General features: G+C 39.5%; 1 protein-coding gene across 4 annotated transcripts in view; it reads left to right on the forward strand.

The window, feature by feature from the left end:
- The window catches only part of CDK8 (cyclin dependent kinase 8), a 152,568-nt gene that overhangs the window by 119,100 nt on the left and 14,504 nt on the right, over window positions 1–18,964 (forward strand). For 3 of the 4 annotated variants that reach the window (XM_019524919.1, XM_019524920.1, XM_019524921.1), the window contains 5 exons: window positions 8,267–8,324; window positions 11,011–11,142; window positions 13,308–13,451; window positions 17,563–17,632; window positions 18,754–18,826. In XM_019524919.1, coding sequence (XP_019380464.1) covers window positions 8,267–8,324; window positions 11,011–11,142; window positions 13,308–13,451; window positions 17,563–17,632; window positions 18,754–18,826 — 477 coding nt within the window. The remainder of the gene's footprint in view (window positions 1–8,266; window positions 8,325–11,010; window positions 11,143–13,307; window positions 13,452–17,562; window positions 17,633–18,753; window positions 18,827–18,964) is intronic. The other variant, XM_019524922.1, reaches the window with a different exon arrangement.

Raw genomic sequence — 18,964 nt, forward strand, 5'->3', positions numbered from 1 at the left:
CCCCCCCCCCCAACCATTTGTCTGGTGTCACAGGACTTAGTTTGTGGAAAATGTTAACATCCCTGTCAGAGGCCTGCTCATGTCATCTTTTAACATGGTGAAGCCAATGCACAAATGACAATCACACAAGCTTGACAGGAGGGAGCCCTGAACCCAGTGGCAAGGATGTCCAAGGCAACTGGAGACTTCTGTGCCACTGCAGCCCTCAGTCACCTTCACAGCCACAGAGAGCCAGCAGGTCTTCAAGTGCGCTTGTTATACCATTGGGGTCTTTAGCAGTTTGGACTGTGCTTAGTCTGGGACCTCAGATCAGTTCACCAGGAGAGACCCTAGCAGGAGTACAAGACTCCAGATAACATAGCTCTGAGGGTCATTGGAACACACAAGTATGGTCCAAGGTGAGGTCTGTTTATAGTGGCTCATCAAAGCTCAAGATTTGCCATCAATAGTTGACATTTTTATCATGTAGGGTTTTCCTGGGGAAATTTTAATTTAGGGAGGGTATTGATGATAGATGCATAGATATCGAGATATATTATTAAGTCTTACAGTGTAGAGATAGCAAATATAGTGATCTTGTTCATTACTTTTCATAATAAAAGGCCATATTCAAATTTAATGATGGCATGTGTGTGTGTGGGGGGGTGTTTGTTTTTTTACTTGATTCAGTTTTGCAAAGAACTTACTGCCACAGCAGGGTTATAGAATGCAAAAAGGGTTAGACAATTAAATGGACAATACCTGTATTAACAAGTTGCATAGCTTTGTATTGGGATATGATGTACTCCAGTGCTAGGTGTCAGAATTCTAACCCTCATGTTTCAGGCCAGGAGAGACTTTCACAAGCAAACATTCAGCAAATATCCCTTTTAAAAGCAAGAAATTACTAGGTCATTTTTTCACTTCCATCCACCCAGCATGTGGATGAGGTGCCATAGCAAATCAACGCTCGCATTGTGGATTTGAAGTCATGAGCAGTGTGCCTCAGTTTTTTTGATAGACTGGACTTGAACACTGTAACTTAAATACTGATTTGGCTTTAATATTCCAAAGACAAAACATGTCAGCTCTGAATTATGTGAATCTGCCCTCTGAAAGAACTTAGCGTTCTCATTGTGTTTTTAATCACAGTAAGGAGCCCTTTTTACAGTATACAGGACTGTCTAATGCAAATTACTGTGCTGGAGGGACAGTCTAGTACAAGTTATTAGTGACATATTAGTCACAGCTCAAATAATTTACTGTGTATCTATTAGCTAGAGGTTAAAAGCTTATCTGCCCAGATGTAGCTACAAAAGAGAAATGGAGTACAGCAGTGCCCTGGTAAGAAGTCTGGTATGACAGATTGGGTATGATATGCTTGTAGGGAGATGTTTCCTGGTCCTTCTCAGAAGTTAACCCTCTCAGGTGCTATGTGAAAGGATGGGAGTCTCTCATTTCATTTCTAGTACCACGTGAAGAAATAGAGTATGGGAAGGGAAGTTTCCTCTACTTTCTCTCATCTGTGAATCTTTGCTGCCATTGCTGCTGCTCATAGTTTTCCCTGGTATAGCATGAAACTGGGATGTTGGTAGCCAATAAAACTGCCAGGAATAAGTTTCTGACCAGCAGTAGTAAAACTGATTGGTAGCTTGCTAATTAAAACTTTGGCAAATCTTTGAAGAGCTGCAGAGATCTATAAGCTGTTTGCAAGCAGGAGGAGACAAAAACTTACTGATTTATGTACAGTTTAGATTTTTAAGCTTATTTTTCTACTAAGTGTAGAAACTTAATTTTCTTAATTAAAGCCTAAATTCTGCCAAAAACTGAAGCTGAGGAATTCATTCATCTGAATTTTATCTCTGGTATAAAGGGGTAACATTTTTATTTACAACTAGCATATTTTACTTTAACCATAATGTCTAAAGATGGTTAGACATTAGAAAGGGACACAGGGTGAGCAGAGGGCAAGGGGTTATGACATTGTTCCAGAATGTTAAGCTTCTATTGCCTCTCTAACACACATTTCATTGCATTACACCACTAACATTTTAGAATTCCATGTTTATTTCTACACAGTGTTTACCACAGACTTTGTTCTTTAAAGAAGTGTTATTTACTTGACTATAATATGACCTTGAATATAAAACAACCCTCCAGTGATTAGATTCTATAAATGGAAAATGTATACATTTGTTACAGTTTTCCAGGTATAGAGTCTCATTATTGGAGGTTTGCCCTGAATTTCTCCCCCTTCCACTGTTACAGCAGGGCAACTAAATGTGGGGGGTCAGGTGGCCCCATTGCCCTCTGCCTCCCCCTTCTCCCTTGCCCTTAGATTCATGGATTGTAAGGGGCTGGAAGGGACCTTGCAAGATCATTGGGTCCAGCCCCCTGCACTGGAAGTGAGGAACAAATTCGAAAAAAAAATTACTTTGTACTACAGGTACCCATAGACTTAGTTCATCCAGAATTGGTGCATTTTACCTTTTTGAAACTACTGGACAGAAAATTCTATAAACGCACCTTTAAGCAGCACTTTTGTACCTACTTAGACCTAGTACAAACTATGCATGATATTAGTTCAAAGCCAAAAGACTCATGATTTCATGAAGAATCATAGAAAAGTAGGGCTGGTAGGGATCTCCAGGGGTCATATAGTACAACCCCCATATGGTTCACTGGGTTGGGCCCCCGCACAGCCAACAGCATTTCATGCCATGATTTTAGCCCCATAGCTCAACACTGCTCAGTATGTGTGTGTACTCCAGATACCCCCACAAAGTATGTGCTAATTAGCCTGGCCCATGACTGGAACTGGGTCCTAGGATCCTCCAAAAATGTATATGCAGATGAGGCTCAGGGCAACCTAGTCCAGTTCCACTTCATGCAGGGCAGGGCCACACTAATCTTATGTGACAGTCCACCCAGAATATCTCTGTTGCTACCTTCTCTCAGCCTATTTAGGACCCTATTTGATGCTTGCCAAACCAATAAGGCTGGTGAAGAAATGGAAAAGGAAAGCACAGCTCAGTTGTGGGGTTGAGGAAGAAATAAAAATGTATTCAATATAGTGGCTCACCATGACTTGAAAAAGAGTCAGCACTGAGGAGAACTGAGAATGATGGGCACTACCATGTATATTATTCAGAGTGGCTGAACTAACCTATCTTTGTGGTAGGTTCCCATCAGTATATTTGCCCAATCAATATAGGCTATGTGTTTTATAGTCATGCTCAGTGTTGACTGCATTTAAACAACTTCATAGTTGTTTTCAATTACTGAGCACATGCTTCTTTTTGTGATAAGCGTTCCTGAAGGAATACAAGTAGTATATTAATTTACGATTCAATCTTCACAGGGATGTTTTTACTACCCCAGAACCAAGCAGTATAAATCCAGGAAAATTCAGAGTTAAAATAAAAAACAAAACACCCCAAGCAGATTAAGGTATAGAAATGCACAGTACAGCATATTGCTATGTTGTCCAATAACTATCCAATTTAATATTATATTTCTTATTAAACCAACTCAAATAGCTGGAAAAAATCTTGTTTGCAAGCTTTCAGGTACAAATTCCCTTTATCAGGCTGAGGAATCGTCTACAGTATACCCCTACAGGTTTCCCTTGCTTTATGTGGGCTCTGTATGTGCAAATTTGCTCTTATGCTGTTGGTGTGGTGGAAGCCCGCAGTCGCCTGCTTAGTGCAGTGCATTTTGGGAGTGTCGTGTACTAAAATATAGTCTTGTATGTGTCTGTGCTCCTTGCTCATTGTTTGCGCCATGTTTCTGTAGTTTCCATCCCCATTTTATGGTAACATTCACCACTACCCTGTGCTTGTGTGTACTGTCTGCTGTTGGTGAGCACCAAAGTTGTCTTGTAAAAGTGGTAGAAATGGGTTTGGGAGTCAGTACACCCGAGGTCTCGGAACATGTCCCTATTTGTTACACTGTAAAGTGGGTTCCCTTTATGCGAATTTGAGTTATGTGCTGTTTTCCAGGAACACGTCTACAGCCTAAATTGAGGGAAGCTTGTAATTAATATTAAAGCATATTAAGGGCCATGATCGCAGATTACATTAAACTGATTTTTAGACTTTAGATGTTGCGTTTTCCTCACCCCGTTATACACTTACAGTTGAATGCCCTATACTGTGCTCTTTCAGATAAAATATGTCTGCATTTCTTTTAAATGTAACCTTTATTCTGATTTTGTGTGTACGTGTGTTTGCAGTGTTTCCTTTTGGAGTAATTACAGCTTCCCTATGTTTCTCATTACTCATACATGCTCTCTCTGTTTTTAACTCTTTAACATAGGGCTAGGGCTCTTTAGTAAAGAGCATAGCAAAACTGAGGCTTCTGAAACCAGAGTTGTGCTCCAAAAAGCCTGTGTTCAGTTGTCACTTGAACTTGAAAGTACCTAAATGAGCTAGACACCTCCACATTGACTTAAAGATTCTACAGGGGTCCTGAGTAGTGCTTCGCTGCAGATCCAGAACCATTCTAAGTTTGTGCAGGTTGTGCAATATAAAAAATGATTATCCCTGTCCTTTAAAATTGGCGACAGAGCTTCATGAGCTATGCATTATCCATGGTTTTAGGAGGCACAGTAGAAAAGTAGTGTGAAAGAGTAGGCTTTGTGTGACTGAAATGGAGACATTCCACTTGAGTTATGGAGACCTGACCTCAAACCCCCACACTACCGTGTTCCAGGTTTGCAAGGAATACCAAAATGTTTATACACAGCATCACAGGGAACAGCAAAGGCAGCTACATGTGAACATGCTCTGCTGAACTAATTGTCAATAGCAATGTGTTGGTTAAACTTTCATGAATACCTGGTGTTAACAAATGACCTCTAATTAATGATCCATATGAGCAGTCAGATTCCCTGCTTATGCATCATGGGATGAAATTCCTTACTTGAGAAGGTTAGCACCAGGCTTTTTTTGTCAAAAAAAACCAAACAAACCATGGGTAGCATTGTGGCTGAAGGTTTAGTATCCCTCTGAGTGACTTGTGTAGGACCAGATCATATGAAAACTTAATTTGTGACTTTTCTAATCATAAATAAAAGGAGAAAGGAGTATTACTTGCTTCTGATCTGTTGGTTTGAACCAGAAGGTTAGGGTTTGGGTTTTTCTGTTTTGGTTTTTTTGAGGGGTGGGGAGCCTTAAATGGTACTAAAAGGAATTCCTTCACCTCTATAGATAAAATCTGGGATGAAGGTAGGATGCAAATATATACCATTATCTATTAGATTACCTTAACTGCAATTAATTCTTTAACAGTTGAACTGGGAAGTTGGAGGAGCTGTAATCATAAACTGTAGAACTAATACTTTACCTCCATTTATGTCAGAGAATTTGGCCTGAATAAAAGGGACTTTGTAGCTAAGTGTGGAAGAGAGAGAAAAATGAATCTTTTGGAATAGCAAGGAAAAGTCTGTGTTTGTTCGGAGGGGAACATTGCTATTGAGAGGAGTCAGACCTTTTCTTTTCTTTTTCTCAATAACAGATGAGACTCTAGACCAGTGTTTTTTTTCAAACTGGGGTATGCATATCCTCAGGGTTACACAATGCTTTGCACAGTGGTACATTACTAAGTTTTAATAATGATGATGAAGATTCTGATTCATCAGCAGAAGATGAGTAATGGCATAGGCATGTGTTCTCATAGGTGCTGATGGATGTGTCAGGTCTAGAGGGTACAAGTAGCAATATTTTACAGGTAAAAGCATATGCAGCCAAAAAGCTTAAAAACCACTGATCTAAGCTAAACATTGTGCTTAAATTAGTCTAGATGCCAACCACATGAAAACAGTTCTTGTTTTATTCCTTTGCTCCTAAGAAAATTGTTTTTGTATCGTTAACCTCAAGCAGTCTCTCTTAAGAGACTGGCAAAACTCATGTGTACCTCTACAGAGTTTGTGAAAGGGATCCCTTCTTGACTGGTGAACCAAGAGAGGCAAAGTTATCCTCTCTGACTGCAGCCCTACCTGACAAACCATCACTCACGAGGTGAGAAGACTTATGGGCCAAAGAGGAAATACAAGCTGTCAGAGATACCAGTGACAAACTTGTTTCCATGTGCATTTTGTAGTACCATTCTCCAATTTTACTTCAAATCTAGGATGGTGGATTATGATACCACAGAGAATTCCAAAGAGGAATAAAAGCATTTGCATTTCCTTAAGCTTTCTTAAATACAAGGTTTATAAGTAATGATAGTTGGTACAGGCCTCAAGCTTTAAATTTCCCTGAATTCTGAAGTGGTGCTTTTTGTTCCATTAGATAAAATTCTTTTAAATGATCTTTGTCCCATATTAAAAAAAAATCATTCCTGGATTACAGGAAAACTTAAGGTTCTTGGATTGTCCTCTGAAAATAGATTCTTAGTGTTGTTTTTTGAGGGGGGGTGTGCTGACCTTTTTGTTTTCCATTTTTTAGTATTGCAGTATTACTGTTCACCATATACAAATTGTTTGTACTCAGGTTCTTTTGCATATCATTGTTGTGCTAGTGTAACTCAATGTGATCTTTAATGTGAAGCTGTTCTGGCTATTAGGAAAATAAAATATGTGATTTTTGTCTACTTTACAATATTGTGTCTTCATAGCACTCCTCCAAGTTCCTTTTTTAAATTATTATTAACTGGTCTACAAAGAAAATGTGACAACACAAATTCCCACTATATGCCAATACTTTAATTATTATGCAGTTATAGTAATCAAATTATGTTCGAGCCTTTCACACCAAAAATATGTTAATCTAGCAAAAATTGTCATGAGGCACTTATTTTTTTAATGCTCGTTTCATATTACCATAATTTCTTGTGAGTTGCACTTCAAATTAATTTTTTTTAAGTTTCTAAATAAGTACTTCCACAACAGCCCAAGGGTTGTAATATTCTCAATAATTTTAACTTTAGAATTTGTCTAAATTAATATTTGTAGTATATTGTGGTCATTTCTTCAGAGCTGTTGTGATCTACTGTGTTAACTTTTACTTGCTAGATTTCCTTTCTTGGCAGTGTGAAAAAAACAGTAGTACTATATAACACTAGTTACCTTTTTTAATATTAGTTTTAAACCAGGAAATCAAATCTAGAGCTGTAATTCTGTCATGAATTTGTCGTCTTTTGGTCGAATGTTGTGGTGTGAGTGCTTATATTAAAATGACCTGCTGCTTAAACGCCTTGTAGTTAAATATGGTTTTGGACTCTGAATATGGCTATGGATGCTGAATTTTCTGGCTTTCTCAAACTGAGTAATACCCTTAATGCAACTCTAATTTATGCACACGCACAATGTTAGCCTTTTAGGAATTTATGTTTGTCTGACTGCTAGGTAAAGATTAGCTATTTAAAAAACAGAGGAGAAAAAGAAGTAGGAAAAAAGGCAACTAGTGGCACAAAGACCAGATGAAATTGGGGGACAAGGCCAGGAAAGACGCTGAAGATTAAGAATTTGGAGCACCATAAGAACGATGGATGGCGCTAACCAGCTGCACTCTAGAGTTCTCACACTATGTTTTAACTTATTTTATTGGTAGATAGAAAAAGAAGGGAAGCGTCCTAATTGGTAATCAGTATCACAAAGTAAAAAGCCTCCTAACAGTAGTATTCATAGCATCTACTAAAGCAGGCTTTAACCTGCAAAATCTCTTGCTTCTCTGAATCAGTTAGTCTGTAAGTTGCCACCCTGCCCTGCCTTCTGTCTAATAGTATTACGGTTATGCGGAATGTGCATCTGAGGGATTACCTATTTATACCATGATGACCAACCTGTATTTTGCTTGAGAATTTTCTTGTTCATTTAAAATGTCTGTCTGGAAATGTGCCTCATAACTCTGGGCAAAACGTGTCATAGAGACGACCACCTGGTCCTTTGTTTTCGGGGGTATTTTGAGTTTTGAGGAAGAGGCAGTGAGAAGTAGTATCTCCTGCTGCGGTGCTGAGTTCGTGAAGCTTTCTTGGTTGAAGGCTTGAAAGCTTATGTTGCTTGCTCTTGCAAGCAGAAGAAAGAAACCTCCATGGCAGTTACTCTGGGGAATGTAGTGACAAAGCCTGTTAAAGAAAAGATGTAAGGGCATATCTTAGAGGCAGATGTAGCAAAGGAAAGCCTTGTGTCTATATTCTTGCACAGCTTTACCACAAAGTAAAAATGATCACTTCCTCAAAATGAATTTGGTTTAAAACTGGTGAAACAAAGCTAACATATTGTTTCAGAGACAAATGTTTAGGTTTATCTTGGTATATGTATTGTATATTTATTTTTTTTCCACAGAAACCTGCTAATATTTTAGTTATGGGTGAAGGTCCTGAGCGAGGAAGAGTAAAAATTGGTATGTTACATCTTTGATAAGTCCCAGTGTAGCATTTAAGTTAGAATGTTCTGACGGTGCAGTTGCATCACTTAAAATAGTTTCTCTATTACTAGTATGCTACTGGACATTTTATTTGAAGCTATTTTCTGAGTGACTGGCTTTTTGATATTATACTTGTGCACAAGATCCTGATGGGGGGAATATCTGCCATACTGTGGGGGGAGGAGGATTAATATAGTACACAGAGGTGCAAAAACAAATATAGAATTAGTGAGGTTTTAGAATTGCCTCCTTTTACAATCAAAGTGCAGCACCTTGTTTCTTTTTATAAAATCTAAATAGGTAGCTTTCATTATTATAAATATTAATTTTTATAGTAAAAACTGTTCAAGGCAGTTGTTGGCTTCAGCTGCTCCTGAAAGGGTAGCCTGGCTCCTGGATGATGTGGCAGAAGGGGTCTTAAAGTTCAGAAAACCTTAATTTAGAGAGAGATGTTTAGAATGAACAGTAAACATATTCAAAATGATTTGGAAGGTTGGGGAAAACCAAAACTTGTCCTAGTATTCAACCCTCTTCTAGTGGGAGATACTTTCACAGTGAAAGAATAATTTACAGCCTCAATTATTCTACATTAAAAAAATAAAAAGGAATGAATAATTAATTATAGTCTAACTGTACAAAGTACTACCATGATGTGCACTGTTATGCTATTGATGCACCAATAATTTCTTAATATATGCCCAATCTATGTAATTATCTAATATAGTCTTGCAATCCAACCCGGGAAATTTTTTTTAAAAAGCATTGCTTATATTTTTCCCTCATGCTTTCTCTTATATGAGAGTATTCTTCTGCAATGTTGCATTGTATGCTATTGTTTTGCTTATTTGAAACAAACCATTAATTACTAGTATGCTACTTAACTGTAGGTTCTTACTGAAGTTCTCAGTGTTAGCTAAACTCTTGTTTCATTAAAGCCTGGGAATTTTACCACTGACTTGAACAGCAGTAAAGTTAGGCCAAGTCTGAGCACTTCAGAAAATCTACACTGAAAGGTTTTAGCACCCTTTTGAGGTTCAAGATTGATTGTAAAGTTTAAGGTCTTCTCTCTGCAAAAAGGTATGGCATGGACAAGAGAAGTGAAATTTTTTCCCATTAGTTTTGTTCATCATAGAGTGCGAACTTCTAAGAGTAAGAACATAGGTCAATCTACAGGCATGTTAACGTCAGTTGTGATGCAATTATAATTGCACATAGACCACCAACTTACTTATTTCATAATTGGTAGCTATTTGCAAAGTCATTTGGGAATAACTTTAGATCACTACTAAATTTAGTTAGAATTTGTTGATGGACAGGTGAAATATTGCCATAACATACCACCAGTCCTCTGAGCCATCCAGTCCCAATAGTGGGAAAAACTTTTATTTCCTTGTATTATCAGAATGAATATTTTTCTATTTTTAAACAACTTGACAACAGTAGGGAAAGAATGTAGAAGTATTCCCATATCAAGGGGTTCCACTTCTCTAGTATTAACACTTTTCTAAAAAATACATAACTGGTATACTTAACATAAAATAAGCTTGATAGACTTTTTGTGTTAGCTTGAGTGATAAATTTACTTTTTATGGATTAGTTTTTCTATACATTTTTCATAGATACCTTTGAATTCATCATATGTTGGATTATCATATATTTAATACAGAAAATTGTAAAACATTTATTTTTAAATTGCAATAAATACCTTAAATAGGCATGCACATGGAGGCAAATAGTTGTTTCAGATTGTGGAGCAGAGTTAGATATCTGTATTTACTATGTAAGTTTCTGTTAGTAGCTGTGAGATGTTATGTATGAGCTGAGCTTAACTCCTCTGTCAAAACAGCTATAGGCCTCATCCACTTTTCTCAGTCCTTCTCACCATCTGTAAGTCTCATAACCATACCAAGTTCCTTGGTGTTTGGGACTTGAAACAATCTGATTTGGTTGGGGAATCCCTGCATGTTCTGCTCTCTATACACTTTGTCCTGTACCATCTAAATTGTGTATAACTGAGACTTTGAGAAGCTGTCAATTACAAATCCTATGCAGCATTTTAGATATTTTTCTGGAGTATTCATAGGGTGTTGTTCCCAAAATAGAAGCAACATTTAAAAGAGTTCAGCTCTGCCTTTATTCTGGTACTGGTAATATTTTTTGGCAGAAAAGGCTTCCGGGGAAGAAAGGCTGTCATTGGGTTAGAACTGCTTCTTTTTTAGGAGGCAGTTATATATAGGTAGCCCTTGAGACATGCATGTATTACAAATCATTCTAACCATTACAGAATTAGCATTGTGCCTGGATTTTGTATAAGCTTTTTTGAAAGAGCATCCGGATTTACCAGTGCTTTAAGAGTGAGAGATGAGCTGACATGCTTTTTTAGGACAATGGTAAATTCTTGATGCTAAATTGCTTTTGTTAATAATGATTTATAATGATACACTTTATAGTCAATGGCACCAGTAACTTCAACAAATGCTATAAGAAAGTGATGAAGTTTAGACTAACAGGTTTCATAGTTACTGCCTTGTGTTTGCTTGTTAGCACAGTGACTGTGGTGCTAACAAATTATCTCAGTCAATTCATTGATTAATCCGGGCTGTTATAATTTAAAAGCATTTTCGTTTCTTTTCTTTCTTTCTTTTTTTTTTTAATTTTGCAGCTGACATGGGCTTTGCCCGATTATTTAATTCACCTCTGAAGCCTTTAGCAGACTTGGATCCAGTAGTGGTAACATTCTGGTATCGAGCTCCAGAATTACTTCTTGGAGCACGGCATTATACCAAAGCTATTGGTAAGTAAAATACGGGACGTCTCAATTACTTGAGCAAAATGCCTGTGTAGTAGAGACTTTTTCACGAGAATACCTAGAATAGAGGAATGTAAAAGAGTTAAAATTGCCATTGACTTTCTTGTGGAAATATTGAGCCTTGAAGAACTGTATTTAGTTGAGGCAGTTTTTACAATGACTTAATAAATAAGCTCTTAGGCTGCTGACAGACATGGAAAAAAACCCCAACACTTTACTGGAAGAGTCAGTGTGTTAGTTCAACCTGGTTCTTCGGTGTCCGTATAGATGACACACTTCAGCAGGGCTTTATGGTGCTTTTATTTAAAGCTGATTCAATCAGCTATTAGATAAAAGTGCCAAAAAAGCCTCACTGAAGCACCCAACCTATACAGGCATTGGGTGAGGTGCATCGCAACTAATGTAAAGCCTCTTCTGGGCATATGCTGTGCTCGGTGTGGGGGCGTACAGAGTTTGAAGAAAATCGCCTCTTTTTTTTTTTTGACATCTGTAAGCAGCCTTAATTTCTACACTGCTTTCAAATGCTCTGAAGCAGTATAATTGTAGATAGTTGATTTTTTACCTGTCAGGGGAAAACTTACTACTACTTGCAATAAAAAAAATGGGGCTATGACTTTTACAACTGTTGTCATAATCCAATATACATGGATTTGATTGTTAGATTTTAACAAGCGTGTAAAGCAAATCTTAAGATTTAAGATGTTTTCAAACTGGAGAAGATCCTGTCCTCATTTAATCTGTGCTGCAAGGGGAAGGGTTGCTGTGACTGTGCCACTCCTCTTATTTATTTGTCTTTTTGTTTGGTTTCTTTCCACCCCCTTGCTCCCCAAGAAACTATTCAGTTTTCTTATGGAAAATGAGACTTGTTTAAGCTTGTTATTCAGTGGGAGATGGGGAGAAGTTGTGACCCAGAATTTTATCTCAAGGCAGTTGGTGGTAAAGATAAGTGACTTGCAACAGATAAATTACCAGTAGGTTTCCCCTCCATTTCAGTCCATCTCTAAGAACCACCAGAGAAGTGGGGGGAAATCACTTTCTTTACCTGCTTCCCCTGCTTTGAACGGCTTCAGTGGGACAGTGCTATCGCTCTGCCACGCTCAGTGCTTGCCTGTCAAATACCACGCTGAAGAACTGAATGTAAGAGAAAAGGCTTGGTGGGCAAGCAGACTGCTGCAAGGCAGGCTTGACAGCAGGCTGGGGTTCAATATTTTTTTTTATGATCATTATAGAGGTACAAGGGGAGAGAAAGAGAGAGTGAGACTAGAGAATTCTCCCTTCCTGGTACTTTTTGACTGTTTAAAGGACTTGAAAATTGAATAATTGGATTCTGCTGCATGTATCTTTCACTTCTGTCCTTGTTCTTGGCCTTTTACTCTTCATTCAAGGTTCTGTATAGCTTTGTGAGGTTCAGTTAAGTATCTCAAATATTTAATACTCAAATATAAAGAGTCTTAAAAAAATCTCAGAACATACAAACTGTCTGACCTGCCAAACTAAGGCATATGGTAAAGTTTCTACTTTTTTTCCTGTCCCCTCCCTACAGCGTTAGAAGATTGTTTTGACAGTGAATTGGCTGAGATATTTGTAGTCATACTTTCTTTCTAAACATCCTTTAAAACAAGCACCTTTGGGGCTATTTATTACCTGCCAGCACTTATCACTGACTCTGGAGAGATAATATAAAAATGACAAAGAAAAAAGGAAAGAAAAATCACATGAACATTTTGAAGTGGTCAATGTGAAGACCAGTCAGTTTCTAAATTATTTTTTGTGGATAGGCGGTCCTTTATCGGTTGTCAGATGAGTGATTTATTAATCAAATAATTTTTGTAGCAGTGACTAGTAAGCAAACCTTTTATATATGGTTTCTCAGCTTTCTTTATATCAAGCCATTGTAAATACAGAAAAATACTGTGCTGTACACTATTGTAGCCTAAAGGTAAAATTTGAATTATTGTGCTCATATAACATTTAGATTTTATTTTGGAATTCAGGAATCTTATTTCTTAGAAGTCAAAATTAGTTAAGGATTAATATTTTCAACTGACCAAGATACAAAGTGGGGTTTTGTGTGTGTTTGTCTATTGGAGTGCAGAGGAGAAGGAGGAAAGATCTATTTGATATTTACTATTTTTCTCCTTCCTTTAAAGATATTTGGGCTATAGGGTGTATATTTGCAGAGTTGCTAACATCAGAGCCAATATTCCACTGTCGACAAGAAGACATCAAAACTAGTAATCCTTATCACCATGACCAGCTGGACAGAATATTCAACGTAATGGGATTTCCAGCAGGTATGCATTGTAACTTTATTGCTGTTCAAATACAGAAGATATCTGTGTTCTAAATTGTTAGTGTCTTTGTTATGGAGGTTACAGCTGATCAAAGAAATAAAGCTGTTCAAATATGACCTTTGCTTCGTGATATACAAAACCTAGGGTGTAATTCTGCTACAAAGTCTGGTTTTCTACTGCCAGTGATGGAATAGTTTTGAAATATATTTGTGTATGCTATGTTTTATCATTTAAAAGGATTTAGTTTTAATAAGGGAAATGAAAACATGACCTATATTTCTGAGCATCTTCTCTGGTGTTTACATAATTTGTAGATGACTGCCAGTTCTGCAAAAAACATTGCACTAACATTAAACATTTTTTTCAAATCTTTTATGCAAAACCCCAAACTAACTTGCATTTTCATTTCAAATATTTTTTTGAGTAGAAAATAATTCTGAGATAGATAATGGGTCTTTTCCCCCAAGAATAAAGACCTGGTAAACTCAAATCTGAAGGAAATTGTGAACAGAAGAATTCATGTTCCTCAACCTTACTCATACTTTTGTTTCACCAGATGTCCCTGATTATCTGTTGGGTTAATGAGCCATCTTCATGTTTATATGGCTCTGCTGTTTTGTCAAAGGGGGAAGAAGTTTTATTTTTAATATATGGCTATCTCACTTCTCATCGCCTGTATCTTCCTCAACTGTACATTCAGCCTGCTGGTATTGCTAGTCACCTTTTGCAACCTTGTTAAAATCTCTTTATTGCACTTGTTTTTCCTTTCATATGGAGTTTAAGCTTTGTCCTTACCTGTAAGCTCTATTATCCTGTTCTATCTACATATTTCATTTCCTCTGATTTACTACTTTTCTTTTAATTACTTAGTCTGCATATCCCACTCTTGACTTCATGTGGTCTATCATACTGCTCTAAATTCTGGGAATGATCTTCATTTCTTCATCTTTTGCTCTTTCTTTCTTGTTTAAAAGCTTTTTGTAAAATCCTGTTTTTTCAGCAAGCCATTCTTCTACTTTTAGTCTAACTTGTATATTTTCTTGCATTTATCTTGCTTCATTTAGTCTCTGAATTCTTTGTGGCACATGTAGCGTCTGTGAAATTCTCTGTGAGCTTGTAGGATTTTAAAATTGTTTGTTTTGTAATAACTTTGGGTGGCATTGTCTGAAGGTCACTGTGTGGTGTGAAGGTTTCTACTTCTTTCTGAAAACATAATAGTTTATTATTGACTCCCTTTCTTCTTTCATTTCTAATTGACTATAATTAGAACAAAGACAGACAAGTGGAAAAGAGGAAAAATAGGGGAAAAAACAAAAGTGGAAACACTCAGATACATTTCTTAGCCAGTCATAATTTTCTATTTTTTTCCATTCCTCCTTTAGTTTAACTTATGTGCATTAACTTCACACATGAAATACCCATGCAGATGTCCTCCTTCTGAAGTAAATTTGTTTTAGTTCTTTGTTTATTTCCAAACATGTTTAAGCTGAAGTGAGCTAAGGCCACTTTACTTCCTGATGCGAACATTCACATGAAGCCTTACTGCATTTTTGTTTTTGTTCACTACCATCTCACTTTCAGCTACTTAGTCTTATCTTTGTATATAGATAAGCTCTTAGGGCATGGTTATACAAATGAAATTGCTCTAAGACAGGGAACCTCAAGGCACAAGCATACAAACAAGCAGCTGTTTTGGGGTAGCATTTTCTGGGTTAGAACAGATTTACAATGGCACAAGGGGTCTGTGTCACATGGCAGCAACTTTTTCTCTGTCCACCTGGTGTTTCCTAGGTTATCTTACTCATTGTTCAGTGGCCTTTTTGAACAGCTACAGCGTTTTGTTTTAGTTAGAGGCAGACCATCTGATTCATCAGTGTTGTTATGACTAATACTACTGAAAATCAGATCACCTAGATAAAATCACCTTAAAAATGAAAGAATCTGTGCCAAAATCTCATGCTGTTATTTTCTGTACTGCATAAAAATTGCTCTTTTCTTTATATAAGCCAAGGAAATGTTATCTGGGAGGGTGTTTTGCTGTCTGTCTTCAGTGTTTTCTGGTGCAATGTTACTTGCATGTAAAATGTTGCTGCAGTTGGACCTGGGCTAGTACTTAAGGGCATGTCTATACAGTGGGAGCAGCAATGCACATCCTGCTTCTTCACGTATGCTCCAAATGTGGACATATCTTGATGAGGCTGTTCTAGGGCCTCTCTCTGCAGTCAATCTCAGGAACTGACTCCAGCATTTGGAGCAGGGGTGAACAATTATTTTGGGCAGAGGGCCGCTTACCTGGTTTTGGCAAGCTGTCAAGGGCCACGTGGGTAGCCTTGCCCATTGATAGGTGCCCCGCCCCCTGGTCACCATCTAGGGACCAGTGTCCCAATGTCTTGGGACCAGTGGCCCAGGCCAGCACCGGTGGGGCCCAAAGCAGGGCACAGGCTGGCAGGGGTCTGTGGAGCTGGGCTGGGCTGCATGAGCAGGAAGGTGGGGAGCTGGCCTGGCTCCATAGATCCCCTGCCAGCCAGGACCCTGTACCCCGCTGCCTTGCTCTGGGCCCTGCCAGCAGGGGCCCCATGGTCCTGCTGGCTCCCATGCCCACTCACTCCCAGTGCCTCCCCATCCCCACAATATGGGCGGGGGGCAGCATGCAGCCCAGACCCCTTGTTCTCTGGCACGGAACGAGCTGCTGCTGAATGTGGGGGGAAAATGGCCCCTCCCCTGCCCCATGTCCAGCATTCCCTGCTGCAGCCACTCGCAGCTCGTGCAGGTCTGTCCTGAGCAGGCACAGGCAGCCCCATGCAGGCTGTGAGCAACTGCAGCAGAGAGAGCTGGCGGGGCCACTTTCCCCCGTGCTCAGCACCAACTTATAACCCATCACTGCTGCCAGCCTGGGCTGGCTCCGGGCTTGCCCACTGGGGCTGTGCTGTGGCGGTGGCAGCAGCTGCTCAGCATAGAGAAAAGCGGCCCCCCTGCTCACTGTGCTGGGCAGCGTTTGCTGCTGCTGCCCACCTGGAGCTTGCACCCTGGGCTGCACAGAGGCAGCAGTAGCAGCCACAGTGCAGCCTGCTGCGGTGCGAGCTCCAGGCAAGCAGCAGCAGCAAACACTTTTCCCCCCGCACTCAGCACCAGCTCTTTCCCTGCCACTGAGCGGGGGCGGGGGAGGGGTGTCAGGGCTTCGCACTGTCCCCTGCCTGTACACAGGGCCAGCAGGGCACTAGGAGTGAGCGGGTGCGGGAGCCAGCAGGAGCATGGGGCCTGCACTGGTGTCCTGGGGCCAGCACCGGTAGAGCCTGGAGCAGGGCAGCAGGAGCACAGGGTCCTGGCAGGCAGGGGCTCTGTTGAGTCAGACCAGCTCCCCCTTCTCCCTGCTGGTGCAGCCCCAAAGAAGAGGAGCTGAGCTGGCCAGGCCCTAAGGACTGGGGCAATACCCATGGTCCTCCCCTGTCCCCCCCCCCCTTCTTAGCTGAGTTTCCCGCGCCAGTGCAGCCATGAAGAGCCACATGGTCTCAGGCCAGAAGTCCCCACTAGGCAGGGGCTTCCAGCTGTGGGGGGCAGGGCCAGGCGGGCCCTGCTGTTGCAGGAGCCTGCTGGGCCTTCTCCTGGGTCCTACTGCCCCAGGCTTCTGTCATCTTTGACAGGAACCAAGCACAGATAATTAATTTTCTAAATTTTTTTAGGGGCCCTGCAGGCCAGATAGAATGGCTTAGTGGGCTGGATGTGGCCTGCAGGCTGTATTTTGCCCACCTCTGATTTGGAGAGTGACTGATAGAAGTGACCCCCAGGGCAGCCTTACTAGTGTACTTCCAGGTGTTGGAGCAGGTTAGCAGGGCATACTTGCAGGTGGCCTGAGCATGAGGCAGTACTGCATATGCCATAAGTTTTTTAACTTAGGAGTCAATTAGTACATAGCCAGGGTATGTTCCTAGTGGTTTCCTGTGAGGAGGGGACTTAGAGGTGTACACATCCTGTGTTCAGGGAGTGCAAAATGAAGGTTGGGCGGATGAAAATGGATAATAGATGAGACGGGTACTATAAATGCCATTGTCTCTCTTCCCCACCCTCCACTCTAAAGATAGTCATAAAGTATCAATGAATGTTGATCTTACAGATAAAGATTGGGAGGACATTAAAAAGATGCCTGAACATTCAACATTAATGAAAGACTTCCGAAGAAACACGTAAGTTAACATTTTGCTGAGATTTCTTTAGAAATTGTCTGTTTTATCTTAATTAATATCTCCAGAGGTGGAATCTTTTCCATAGTGGGCACCATTTTGTGGCTATACTATAAATGATGAATACAAATGATTGTAACTTAGATGGGGATTTATTAAATATTCATCAATCTGTTGGGCTATTCAAGTGGAGAAAAATTAGTCAAACACCAGTTATTTATATGCTTACATATAAGTAAACAAAATGTAGTCATTTGTGAAATGGATGAAGCTGAAATTGCTAATTGGAACCTTTCACAATTGTTACCAATTCTGATTGGTACCAAACCTATGAAATAAAAAATTCCTGTGTAATAACTATATGAAAAGAATTGGTGATGGTGGTGTCCGTGATGACTTGTGTTTTGAACGGTTTTCAACGTTTGTTGCATTGCCTTCTGGGTTATTATGCTGTTTGGCAAAAAATCAAAACAAAACTGAATTTTCAAGTATTCTGAAAGACAACCTGTGCATTATATACCAGTGATAAGACTGTCCACAGAGGCCAAAAACTTAGCCGCTGGCACTAAGATAGTGCAGCATGAAATGGTCCTGATTTGTATGGGTGTTTAAACTTGCTGAAAGGAATATTAATAATTCACGTGGGTCTTAGTGCACATACACATTTTCTAGAGCAGTTTTACATGTGGACATGCTATTTTACAAACACAAAAGGAGGATAAAAAAGAAAATCTTTCCTTTGTGTCGAGAAGAGCTTTGAGGAAACATCTTCTGGTGCATGTTCTGTGGATAGAGAGATACCAGTAGACACATCCCAATCCAATGTAGATGCCTAAACCAGATTTTTAACTGGAAGAAATTATGACTGGAAGGAAAAGTGTCAGTGAGACATTTCACCTGGGCTAATTAGCATGGAGCACTGGGCAGATGAGGGTTTGTTGGTTCGGAGACCCTAGCCATTTGCACCATACGCTGCTCGGTAGACTTATACTGGGAACCTGAACAACTATCAACATGAAGCTGCAATGTGCTTGTAGACATACCATATTTTTCAGTGTTGTTGTTCTTTACCTGCCACTGGCACTATATGACCAGTCACTGATGGGGTACACTATTTTTTGCAGGTACACCAACTGCAGCCTTATCAAATATATGGAAAAACATAAAGTTAAGCCAGATAGTAAGGCATTCCACTTGGTAAGTTTCTTGTAGCTATTACCAAAATGAGGCGGTTAGAAATGGTCAAATTCAAGGCTGTGTCGATACTAGATGCTCTGTTACTTCAAGTACTCCCAAAGTATTGTAACTGATAATTTGCAGTGTGAAAACCATGGG

Source organism: Gavialis gangeticus, unplaced genomic scaffold, assembly GCF_001723915.1.
Source record: "Gavialis gangeticus isolate Ggan-Ray unplaced genomic scaffold, GavGan_comp1, whole genome shotgun sequence".
Lineage (NCBI taxonomy): Eukaryota > Metazoa > Chordata > Crocodylia > Gavialidae > Gavialis > Gavialis gangeticus.